This window comes from Grus americana, chromosome 3, assembly GCF_028858705.1.
Source record: "Grus americana isolate bGruAme1 chromosome 3, bGruAme1.mat, whole genome shotgun sequence".
NCBI classification, from domain to species: domain Eukaryota; kingdom Metazoa; phylum Chordata; class Aves; order Gruiformes; family Gruidae; genus Grus; species Grus americana.
This window is the reverse complement of record NC_072854.1, coordinates 86,820,069-86,833,201: the sequence shown is the minus strand read 5'-3', so window position 1 is coordinate 86,833,201 and position 13,133 is coordinate 86,820,069. Positions and strand designations below refer to the sequence as shown.

General features: G+C 34.8%; 1 protein-coding gene across 1 annotated transcript in view; it reads left to right on the top strand.

The window, feature by feature from the left end:
- The window catches only part of ADSS2 (adenylosuccinate synthase 2), a 38,494-nt gene that overhangs the window by 18,533 nt on the left and 6,828 nt on the right, over window positions 1–13,133 (top strand). The window contains exons 3-10 of the mRNA XM_054821115.1: window positions 142–210; window positions 959–1,009; window positions 3,258–3,324; window positions 6,404–6,511; window positions 7,328–7,409; window positions 9,122–9,248; window positions 11,648–11,802; window positions 12,226–12,350. Coding sequence (XP_054677090.1) covers window positions 142–210; window positions 959–1,009; window positions 3,258–3,324; window positions 6,404–6,511; window positions 7,328–7,409; window positions 9,122–9,248; window positions 11,648–11,802; window positions 12,226–12,350 — 784 coding nt within the window. The remainder of the gene's footprint in view (window positions 1–141; window positions 211–958; window positions 1,010–3,257; window positions 3,325–6,403; window positions 6,512–7,327; window positions 7,410–9,121; window positions 9,249–11,647; window positions 11,803–12,225; window positions 12,351–13,133) is intronic.

The window sequence follows — 13,133 nt, the reverse complement described above, 5'->3', positions numbered from 1 at the left end:
GAATAAAAATGGCAATGTTTTGAAAGTTTAAAAACTTAAGTAAAATACTCTGCATGCAAAACTTGAAGTATCTTTGAATTGTTTGGAATTTTTTTTTTCCATGCTCAACATAATTCATTAAGTTTTGTGTAATTTCTTCAGGAAATGGCGTTGTGATTCATTTGCCGGGACTCTTTGAAGAAGCTGAAAAAAACTTAGAGAAAGGAAAAGGTGATATAATTATAAAATACTACTCTTAAAATAGTTCGTGGGGCCCTCCTCAAAAGATTTAGGTAGAGGATGCCTCTGTAGAGGTTATATACAATGTGTTTTTCCAGAATTCCATTTAGCTGCTGTTTTCTGACAGGAGTCTTGCTAGAAGTCCCAGGGCCCTCATGAGAGGACAGGCGAAAGAAGTCTCTGTACAGTTGCAGAAGAGAACGTGTTTTAAATATTAATTATCTGCAAACATTTTTCTTTGCTTAAAGCAGTGAAATTAAGAAGTGAAACAACTTGTTAAAGTGTCTTACCCGTTCATAGTCCTTTTACCTCTTACAAAATAAGTGTACAGTTTGATATGTGTTAATGTAAGCAAATGGCTGTGGTAATCACTTCTTGTTTCAGAACTCAGTTTTTGGATTCTTTCTGTTATGTCTATGGCCATGCTTGGCAGCAGTTTACTATAAGTGAGGTAAATCAAAGGTCTAGATTATTCAAAACCAAAAAGCTACTAATTGATTGCTGAAATTGAGGAACTAGTAGAATAGCTAAAATTCTTCCTCAGAATAAGCCTCACTTTCACAGCTTTATAGGCTGATGCCAAGTTTTAATTATTGAAATCTACTTTTTTTTCTTTGGAACATGATTATTCAATCTTTAAATAGGTTGACTGAAGGCTAAACATGAAAACTATTTATACATCAGAAGACAAAAATGCTACACAAAACATAATTTGAACTATTTGATTTTGTCTTTCAAGGGCTAGAAGGCTGGGAGAAAAGACTAATAATTTCTGATAGGGCTCATATTGGTAAGTTCCTGTTTGTGGTTTGTTTCTTCATTTTTTTTGTTAATCTTTGTTTTTGCTGAACTTTCCATGGCAGTAAAAGCATGACAATTTTTAGCCATCTCTTTATGTAGGTATGTACTTTTCTTTGGATTAAGTCTCCATATGCTGCTTTGGTTTATTGAAGATCCTAGGAAAAAAAAAACCAAAACGTTCATCACCCTACCAGGTTATATTCTAGTGACTCTTTAATCCTAATCCATAAGCATAATCTAGTCAGGAAAGCAGATTTGCTTTCCAAGCCAAAGATTGGAGGTGCAAGGCAGTCAAAAAACAGTTCAGCAGTTAATTGATTGAAGGATTCATTTCCCCTTTTCATGTAAAAGCAGTGTTGCTTAGTTATAGCAACTTTTCTGGGTGTGACTTCCAAATGAATGGGCTCCTTACCAAGTAAATTGCCACGTACTTCAGAAAGGAGACTTTGTGGGAAGGGCTCGATAGGGATGGAGAGAATGGCTGCCCTCCTTGCAGGGAGCTTATCAGTCAAGCATTGATTCCAGACAACTCTACAGTTCAGAGCATGGAGTAAAATAGTGTTTAGAGTCCAAACCACCCACACAGAGCTCCAGAGGCTCTTCCTCTATCACCCCTAGGACATCTTTATTGCATAAATTCATCTTTTAAATTAGATCTTTAGATATTGTAACGTAATAGTTAACATAACTGCATGTATTAGGAAATGGGCTTATTACTGCTCTGGTAGTCATCTTCTGAAGATGTAACCTTTTTAGGTCTTTATCAGAGAAAAGCTTATAACACTGGAAAAAAGGTTTTACTTTTGGTTTTGCTCTTTGGTTTCGTTTTGTTGTGTGGTTTTGGTTAGATTTTTTTTAAAAAAAAAAAAAAAACAATCTGGAATAGCTTAGTGAGTGAACATGTTATTTCAGAATAAATAGGTTTTTTACTTTGGAGTAATTACTGAGTTTGAAATAGTTGAGTAACTGTTCCTAAGTTACTAAAATCCTTTCTGAGAGTAGAATCACTGTAGGTGAATTACTTGGAAATTAGCAGATTATTGGAAAAACTGTTCTGTGATGATTTATATTGCAATGGCAATACTGTGAAGTTCTCATAGCTAAACTGGTCCTGAGTCAAAAGGACCAGCTATTGACTGTCACTCATACTCATTCAACCTCTTAACATAAATGAACTTTCAGAATGCTTCTGTTTAGAAAGTTTTGATGACAGTCTGGAGATCTGTTGCCATGATAAATACACCTTCTCGAAAATGGGTGGTGTTGATCTGTGAATGATTAGTCTGTAACAAAAGAACAACCAAAAATAGGTTCAAGCTGCTGGGGATAATCTAATCCTTAAAATTATAGGGATGTGTGGAAATAAACACACACACAAAATTGGTAAGGCAAACAAGGAAAACCATTGTTGTTCTAGAGAGACTATTTATTAAATGAGTCTATTTCTTGCAAGATTTCAGTCTTGTCTGTGTAATGTGTAGATTAGTTGTTTAACTTTCAGGAGATAGTACTTAAGAAAAATAAACTGGCTTCTGTTAACCTGCAAACTTTTGCACCACTTTGTGTTTGACATGAGTCTTTTCAGGTATTTTTTTTCTTTAATGGTAGACAAAGAATTTGTGCAAGGAATACTTTGCATAATCTTTGTCATTATTAGTATGTAATGCTTTAAAAATAATGAGGGCTTGTGAAAGTGACTTCTGTTTATGTAACAGACATTGGTGGGAGCTTTTGTATTTTGAAATGTATTTTAATTTTTGTTGTCTAAAACATAAAAATAAAATGGTTTAAGAAATATTTAGAAAGAATAAGAATGTTTACTTAAAGTTCCTACCTTAAATTTCAGCAGTATGCTGTTTTTTACTATAACCTGTTTTTCAGGATTTTTTTTCAACTGCATGTTTTCTTTGTTTGTTGTCCATGCATTCTTTTGGGCAACTATAAAGCTGAAATGGCTTAGTTAGTCTGTGGGAGGTGTATACACAGTCTGCAAGTATGCTACAAAATAAACACTTTAAAAAAAATCTCTGAAAAACCTCAGAACTCTTTCCTGTGAAAAAAATGTAACTTGTAAAAGAGGAGAAAAAACTCTTGTTATTTTATTTGCCTCTCTTCAGTGTGTATATTTTTGTTTTCCATGTTGATAAACAAGGCTAGAGTGGGTTTGAAGAAATTGTTACTGATACGGTAATTTGTTTCACACAAATTTTCTACTTAAGTTATTTTTATTTTCTTAGTATTTGATTTCCACCAAGCTGCTGATGGCATCCAAGAACAACAGAGACAAGAACAAGCGGGAAAGAAGTAGGTAGTTTTATTTTGCCAAACATAGGATGACTTAGTGTAAACATATGATTTTGTACACTGGATTTCTGTTATTGTTTGTCATCGAGTTCAAAAAGAAAATTAATTATTCCTGTAACTCTTCAACATTGAGTATGCAGGGATCACTTCTTATGCTTCTGTCCTCCAGTGTCTAGCAAAAGATTGTATTCTTAATGAAAGGATTGTATCTTGATATTTTGCCTTATGAAAAAGTTCCTAATTTATAGAAAAGGTTCCTGCTTCCTGATGTTTCAGTTTGCTTACTGGAGGTATTTGTTTCTGTAAAAATATATTTTTGTTTATGAAGATTGAAGGACCCCTTTGTCATCTCCAAATAACTGAAAGATCTGATATGACTAATTTGGTATCTCATGATGCTTCATTGTCAGAAGTGCCTGTAAATGTTCACATTGTCTACTGCATGCTGCTACTGACTTTCTGAAGCTTTTGAAACTTTTAGAAACTGTCTGCTTTGTTTCCAACTTGTGATTTCCAGGTAGCTCGCTAGTTCTTGGGGGTGGGGGAAAAGCTGGCAGAATTAACTGTGATGTCTCTACACTTGGAAAATAATGCAGCACTATAGACTTCTGAGATACCAGTAAACTTAATCGCTCTTCTTGGAAGTTTGTCTATGTGGCTGAAAAGTAATTCAGTCTTCCTTACTGAGACCTGTAAAATGTATCATTCATGACAATAACCTTTAAGAGAGTGTCTGATTTGGGTGTATCTTCCTTCACACAGGTTGCTATTGAGTGATAACTTGTCAATTATTCTTACACTGGGTCATTTTCACACTTGACTGTGCTGTACCAGCTGTCTCATTACCTGTTATTTTAGGAATTAAAAAGTAAACAGGAAGAGCATACATACATATATGGAAGAATATACTTTTTTTTAATGAGCCAGTATGTGTATATCAGCTATTCTTGAATGTTTATGGAGCACAACCTAAAATTGCTATGGGACAGTATTTGCAATTAAAACCACTGTCACTTACTCTACTACTTGTGAGAAGGAACCACTTTATTAATTAGTATTAAAGATTGTAGGGGAGAAGCCCAATGAAGAAATAACCACTTTTCTCCGATTAATTTGTTTTAAAGAACCCCAGGAAAAAAAGTCACTCTTAAAAATGCTGTATTTCTTCTTTCTGTGGGGTTCTTGAAATTCTGCAACAGTCATACAGTTTTCAAGCTTGTTAAAACTGCTGATGGATTGAAAGTACGAAACTATCTATTTCCTCCTGAATTTTAAGTCTGTGTAAGTGACCGTAGTAGGGGAAGTACTACCACAGGCTGGCTAAGAACAGGCTATCATAAACTGATTATCAAAAGACTGTCTCCTGTTTGTTGGGTGCGGGGTGGGGAATTGAAATAGCCTGCTAGCATGTCTAACTGTAGATTTGACTGCATAGCATATTTGGTATTAAAATTCTTCTGTGTTTAACACTTCAAAATTGATCATTATAAATAGTAAGTTTATTTATTTTAACTGAATGCTTTTATCTGTTCAAATGTAGCTCAAAAACAGTCACAAATAAGGCTCATGTAGCTTCCCTTGCAGAAAGGTTATAGAAAAGGTAATCTAATATAGTATATTATGCTTATACAATTGTTTTAACATCTATAAAGGCAGTCTTCTGACAGCTTAACTCTTTTATGAATTGACATGTCTTAATGAAACAAAATAAATGGAAACCAACTCCTCCTTAAAAAAATTCCTCGTGAAAGGTATGAATGGGGGTGGAGGCTAGAGTCAGTTATTTAAGCCACAATGTCCTGGTCTGGTTAAGTGATACTGTGTGATACGAAGTTGATTAGAATGTCTGTCTTTTTGGACTGGAGGCAAACATATCATTCCCTGAGATTACTCAGTATTGAGTTTAATTGGAAGAATTTGTTTTTTTTCCAAGATTATTGTTTTGAATCTCCTCCAAACTACTGATGACCTAACTAAACTGAATTATGTACTGATCATGAACTGTATTTCAATTCACTCACATATCAATTGATATTCTTTAACATAAGGTTTAGATATGACCTGTACCTTCTACTTGAAATGGAGTCCCTCTTGGAGTGAGTTATGGTATGGTGCCTTCAAGGCAGTTTGAAGAAATCTGGGCCACTCTGCATATGCAGAATTTATAATTGAAGAAGATAAGGCTTCGTGTGTCTGCTCAGGGAAAATAACCCAACAAAACAGTTAAAACTAAGTGCAAAATTAAGCTTAGAATTGTACTGCACACTTCTGAAAATGCTGCACACCTGTTCACTTCTCCTTAAAAAGTTACTTAATCTTTTGAGATCAGTGGGGAAGATGTTTGATAATCTGCCTATGATGAGTGCAGTTTGGCTCCATTTTGACAGCTATTTAGCAAGACTCTGGCAGAAGACACTTTCTGAACTAGCTGTACTTCTCTGACAGTAAAGTCAGTGCAAGCAAGTTGTATCTTACGATATCACTGACAAGCTGAAAAGGCTTTTCAGGCAGAGTGGGTAGGTAAGGATAAAAGAAAGAATTCAGGTTTTTAGAATTGGCTACAGTGGAAAATCTATTCCTGAACCCTTTCTAACGTACAGCATTTTGATTATCATTGTCACTTGTGCGTGCTTGGCAGTGTTTTCTGTTTTCCTGGCTCCAACTCAGGCATTTACAATTAAACATACAACCTCGAAATCCACACTGGAGGACTTTCTTTAGGTCTTCTGGACAGTTATTTTAGGAAGATGTTTAGTTAATTTCAGTTCATAGTACTCAAGGATGTTGTCTTGGCATTCAGTTCCTTCAGTATAAAAGTTGGGAATTGTGTACAAATAAATGTGTAAGAGTTCACCAAAGTATGAAAAGTTATTGGTCTAAAAACAGAAGTATGTAGAAGATTAATATATTTATGTCTATAAACAGTGATATGCTGAAACTAAGTTGCATACTAAAAGTATCTCATGTTTAAAATGTTTAAAACAAGGTTCTAAAGGCTCACAATTAACAGCATTTCATTTTATGCTAAGGATGTACTAGTTTTATATCAAGAATAATTGCTGTTATTATCTTTTGAAAGTTTGGGAACTACCAAGAAAGGAATTGGTCCGGTATATTCTTCAAAAGCAGCTCGAAGTGGACTCAGAATGTGTGATCTTGTTTCTGATTTTGATGAATTTTCTGAGAGGTAATTTCTGTATTTTAACGCACAGTTTTCAGTTTCTGGTTAGTACCCTGTGTAAGCAATTACATGTGGTTGCTGTTACTTTTTTAATTAAAAAATATTTTTAAATATTGTCCTGGTTTTGACTGGGATAAAGTTAATATTCTTTCTGGTAGCTGGTATAGTGCTGTGTTTTGGATTTAGAACGAGGATAACATTGATAACACACTGATGTTTTTAGTTATTGCTAAGTAGTTGTAGTGCTCACACTAAGTCAAGGACTTTTCAGCTTCTCACACCCTGCCAGAAGCTGGGAGAGCACAGCCAGGACAGCTGGCCCAGACTGGCCAAAGGGATATTCCCTGCCACGTAACGTCATGATCCATACATAACTGGGGAAGCTAGCTGGGAGGTGGGATTGCTGCTCAGAAACAGACTGGGCATTGGGGGGGTAGGGAGTGGTTTCACATGTGGTAAGCAGTTGCATTTGTGCATCACTTGTAGTAGTAGTATCATCATCATCATCTTACTTTATCCTATTAAACTGTATCTCAACCAACGATTTTTTTTTTTTTTTTCCCCCATTTTCCTCCCCATCCCACTGGGGGAGGAGGAGTGAGCAAATGCCTGTGTGGTGCTTAGTACTGGCTGGGGTTAAACCATGACAAATATGAAAATAATTTTATTTATAACTGTATTTATAATTATTAAAATATTTTATTGTTTAAAATTGTTTAATCACCAAATAATTGCAGATATGTAACCAGTAGAACCTGAGGGTGGTGGGGGCATGAGGCGGAAAACAAACAAAAATGTTAGCGAAGCATTTTTGCCTTCCAGGTTCAAAGTGTTAGCCAATCAGTACAAAGCAATATATCCTACCTTAGAGATAGATATTGAAGGGGAATTGAAAAAGCTCAAGGTAAGCCTGCTTCTGGTAAATGATATAACCACTGTGTGCTGTTACTGATATGTAAATATCTTGGTGACTGATGCTTGTGCTTGTGTGAGGAGTTAAAACATAATGCATATCATGGGAAGTTGGTATGTATCAATTTTAAAGAGTCCCCTAGCATCCTTAAAGACACTTTTGATCCTGCTTTATGCAACATTTCAAAACTTGGTTTCAAGGGAAATATTGTAAACTTTAAGAAAAAGGCTTGTATAGGGAGAATTATTTTTGACTTCCACTTGCTCGAACGTGCTGGCTAGAATATTCATTCTTTGTGTCAGAAACTTAAAGAACTCAAGTAAATTATTATTGTAAGTAATAAGCCTTAAGGAAAAAAAATACTAACAACATATAAGAATGTAACTTGATAGCAGCAGAACTAATGAAGCCTGATTGCCAGCAAACTAGTCTTGTAGTTAATTATGAATTCTGATTTGATGTTTTCCCTGCAGTTGGGACAGTTGTGAGATTTCTCACTAGTATTAATTCTCTTATGCTTAATAGTGTGATTTCTGTGGTGCACTCAAGTTCTTATTTGAAAAAATTGTCCGGTGTCTTACCCCTACCCAGCCTTGTTGTTCATGCATTTTATAGCAACTTAACCATATGAGACGTTTTTTTTTACCCCTTAGAAAACTTCAGCTGTTGATGTATGTGTGGAAAGAGGAGGGTGTGCACAGTTACATGTTTAATTCTTTCAGAAAATCAGGCCAAAGAAATCATCCTTCTTGTATCTTTAGTTGCCACTGAACTCAGTTTACCAGCTCTAGAATGGAACTTCTTAGTACTTCTGTTTGTCTTACTTTAAATAATATCTGTTGCACATGTTGAGTTGTAGTATTTTCATCAATGTGTACACCTAAAAATCAGTTACAGTTGAGTGTTTTATAGGGCTTTATAGTTTACTTAATACACATTAGGATTACAGAATATCTGAAACTCATTGTTAGGGTGGAAACATAATTTTTCTCAAGCTACAAATACTTATTAGTTACACTTAATGTTTGTTTTATGCTAATGCACTTGATTAAATTCTGAAAGCCAAAGCATTATATTTCATGTGAAGTCAATTATTAGAATGAGAACTTCCATATGTCTTAAGTGGGGAAAAAGGCTGTGTACCAAGTGTTCATCTGAACATTACTGGCTTCTTACATCCAGCTACTCAGTGGCATTCAGGCACTTGACCCTTAATTCCAATAAGTAACTTTTTACTTACAAACATACCTGTATATATATCACAAACTAATGCTGCTTTACAATTGCGTGCATTTGTTGGCTTCAGATGGCCAGAAGTAGAACTCCCCACACGCTGGTTTTGGAGGAGAAGTTTTAAATACTTGGAAATGAAATACTGAATACAGTAAAGTATTATGGTTATACTCAAACTTGAATATTTCTGAAACATTTCAAAGGTTTGGAATTTTTTTCCTTTTTTTTCTCCCTTTCTTTTTCCTCTCTTTTCTTTCCTCCTAGGAAGAGCATACATGTCTGTTGTGTAAATCTGAGTCTAATGTTCTTCCTTCCCTTGTTCATATATTAGGGCATATTTAGCATTTCTTTGTTTGCTTTTCCTTTTCAAAAGAAATAAGAGCATTGTTATGAGAAAGCAATAGCACTTGTACTCTGGCTGGCATTATCATAATGAAATTATACTATAAATATTCTTTTGTGTTATTCAGGGCTGCATGGAAAAAATAAAACCAATGGTAAGGGATGGTGTTTATTTCATGTATGAAGCTTTACATGGACCACCAAAGAAGATCTTAGTAGAAGGTGCAAATGCAGCACTGCTGGACATAGATTTTGGTAGGTATAACCTTTTTGAGACACACGTTGCTATATACTTCTGTTGTGAAAGAGGAACATTAAATATAAGCTCTTCCATGCTTAGCTGTTCGTATGGCAGAAGTGTTTTGTATTTTGGAAGAACAGTACTCTCTATGGCTTGCAATTAATTGCGGGGGGGGGGAAGTATTTAATTCTTTCAGAAAGCTTTAGACTCTCCCAACATGAATTATTTGAATGACAGTAAAGATCAGGTGACTTTTCTTAAATGGAGTGTAGTTATTACTTCAGTGTCTATAAATTTCATATGAAATAACTTACACTTGTATACAACTGTGGATAACACTTGAGAAGAAAAATTGAGAGCTTTCAGAGGCAAAGTATATATGCAAATTACTTGTTGACTTTTGAAGAATCAGCTTGCTTTTTTTAAACCCTTTATATAACAGTTTTCCACTGTTTCACGATGTAAGGAAAGATGTTGGGAATCTGGATTGCTAATGAGGCAAGAGTGAAAAGATTATCCCAATTAATTTGAAATTATCAATGGTGCAGTTTTTCTTAAAACACTGTAATTCTGCTAATAAAATTAGAAGCTTCTTGATAGAAGCAGCTTTTTTTTTTTCTTTTTTAATGAGATTGTCTGTTATCACTATATTGTAAGGACAGATAAATTATTATAGGTATAAGCAGGCTATATGATTGGCTCCTGCATTTTGTCACATATTTCTTCAGTCTCACGAGCCTTGTAACTGCATCATTTTTATTGTTGGAAAGATGCTTAAGCCTGAAATTGAATCCTGTAAAGACCACTGTCAAACAAATGCAAAATTGCTTTCACCTGATCAGAGTTCCAATATTGGGCATTTTCAAACACGTTGAGTTTGAAAGCCTCTTCTTTTAAGAGAAAGATATGTTTAAGACTAGTCACCATAAGTGTTAGCACCAAGTTTTCCCATGATAATCTGAATATTGGAAGAAACTTCCTTTTTTAACAAGTCAAAAAAAAAAAAAAAGGAGAGAAGTCTTCAGATACACTTGTCACAGGGAAATGTTTAATGCAAAACTGAGATATTTGCAGAAAAATCTAGGGGAGATTGGTTTTTTGTAAGTAGTGCAGTCCATCCTGATTTTCAGCTCCCATGTGCATGTGTCTGGGGGTGTGGTCTGCTGTGTTTTTAAACGCTGAGTGAGGATAATAAACCTATGTCTGGGCTGGGAGCTGGAAATGAGTGAGAGTTGTCTCATTGACTCTGTGACATCCACTAGCTATATTTACCTGTCAGTAAAGAAAAGCTCAAGTGCTGTCTCCTAAGAAAGATAGACTACTTAGTACTTGCAAACTGCTGTTACTATCACCTGTAAGCATGTGTCTTTCTCTTGAGAAATTTGAGTTAAGCAAAAAAAGCTAGAGATACCTGAAGCTAGTCTGCAAAACCTCACTGAACAGTCTCTGAAGGATTTGGACTTCTTAAAGTTGTCTGTATTGCTTTCAGATCCTTCTTTCTTGGCTGTTCCTCTTACCCATCTCTGACTCATACCAAAATAAAAAAATAAAAGTCTGAAGCATGAGGTAGAAGTCTCTCGCTTGTACGCAGCTACCGTGTGCCTGAATCATTTGTTCACAATTCATATCAACTAAGGACTGGCACACTCTGTTTCATTTTCCATTACTTTAAAAAAACCAGAGTGTAAACCTAAGGATTTTGCGATTTTTCTTTTATTTTTGCTGTCCAGGCTGCTTTTTAAATGAGGGCTGAATATTTAACAAGAGACAAACTTGCACCACTGATGAACTAGACTATATTCCAGGAGTTGGGTTTTTTTTCTTTAATTGTGGAAATATTTTTTTAATTTGATTATGTAAATAAAATTGTTCTTTCCAGAATTCTACATTTCTTTGCAATTTCTTATCCTTATAATGTGCTGACCAGTTTGTAGAGCTTGTATTTTATTTTTTTGTCCAAAATGAAAAATAGTAAACCTGTATTTTCTAATGTTTTAATACCTTTTTTTTTTTCTTAAGAGTCTCCCTTCATATTTTCACATTGTTCTATTACTTGAGTGTATTTTATATGAGATAGCAAGGCGTGTTTTTTTGGTGTCTTATTCCAATTTTTGACTTGTATGATCATTCAGAATTGTTACGTAGTCAACTTTTTCGTCTGTACCAGTTGAAGTAAGTGGTAAGACTTCTACCTTTTTCAATAAAGAAGGATCAGACAATGTACGTACAAAGCTAAGAGCTCATTACATATGTTCTTGACCACAAAATACATTTATTCTGTGTTTTATTTTAGTTTTTAGGGTTGTAAAACCTAGGTAAGTGCAATGCAGGTACTATTTCTCACCAGGTGAGATTTTTTAATAGTTTAAAACCAATGTTTTAATAAGTTTTTAAACCAAATTTTTTTTAATAGGCACATATCCTTTTGTGACTTCATCAAACTGCACAGTTGGAGGTGTGTGTACAGGTCTGGGCATGCCACCGCAGAATGTCGGGGAAGTGTACGGAGTTGTGAAAGCATATACAACGAGAGTTGGAATTGGTGCCTTTCCTACAGAACAAAATAATGTGAGTATTTTCAGCCTTAGATGTGACCTGTAACTGGATGAAATAACTTGGTGTGTTTGTCTTATCTTAAATCAGTGTTACTGGTTAAATGCTAGATGACGGTGTATTTGGATGTCTCATTCTTCTAATTCTAGACTGAGCTTACAGGACTGCCATATCTGATTGTCTGTTTCTCAGGCTTTCCTATGGAATAGAAAGTTAGAGCAGGAACTAATGTTGAGAGATTTGCTCAAATAACATTCTCTTTAATTAAAAATAGTGTTTTGTATTTCTATTTTCATCCCAATGGACAACTTTGTGAAAAATTAGGGGAAGAACTTTTAAGGTAACTTACAGTACTGCAAAATGTTAAGTATACACCTGCATCATGTATTGCAAATAAAATTAAAAAAAGGCTCATGTAATAGTATTACTCTTTGCCAGGAAATTGGAGAACTGCTGCAAATGAGAGGTAAAGAGTTTGGTGTTACTACTGGTAGAAAGAGAAGATGTGGCTGGCTGGACCTTGTGTTACTCCGATATGCCTACATGATTAATGGATTTACCGCGTGAGTTATTTTGACGGCTTTGCTGGCAACTAGACATAAAATCATGAAATGTTACAGATTACTGTAAATTGTACATATACTAGTTAGTAACATTCAGACAGTTAACATTGATTTGTTGATTGTTTTGATATTTTGATAAATTAATTGTCCCTCATTTTTCCTAGCATTAAATGTTTTCATATTTGATATTTTCATACTCATAAATGTAGCACATTGTTATTTCTCATTTAAAATGATCCGAGAAGCCCTTATGTATCTTGGTACTTAATTGGTGTTTCAAGCTACCTTAACCCCTGCCATCCCACCAAACCAAATCAAATGCATTATAGGGACCTTAAAACCTGATAATAATTTGTGGGGTTTTGTTTTGTTAGTTTGCTTTCAAAATAAGACAGCTGGGAACCCATCACTATCTTCAGCAGTACCTGTAAATGTAGAAAACTTGGGTATGACTTTGGGATTTTAATTAAAATGAAAAATAGGTGTCTGAAACAAAACTCGTATAAAATTTCTAGTAGATCAAACTGTGTAAATACATCCTTGACTTAAGTTTTCCTGGTTTTCTTGTCCTTTGTAAGTTTTATTTAAAGTAGCATGCAGCCAGGTATTTACAGAGCCAGTGTTTGATTATTTTGCTACCTTCACTGGAACATTTGGCAGAGGACAGGAACAGACAGCAACAGGCATGGTGCTATGAAACCATCTCAAATGAAGGGTCAGAAAGTATCATGGCAGCACCCTGACCAATTAAAATTCTAATACTTAAAGCTAAAGACCTGTCAC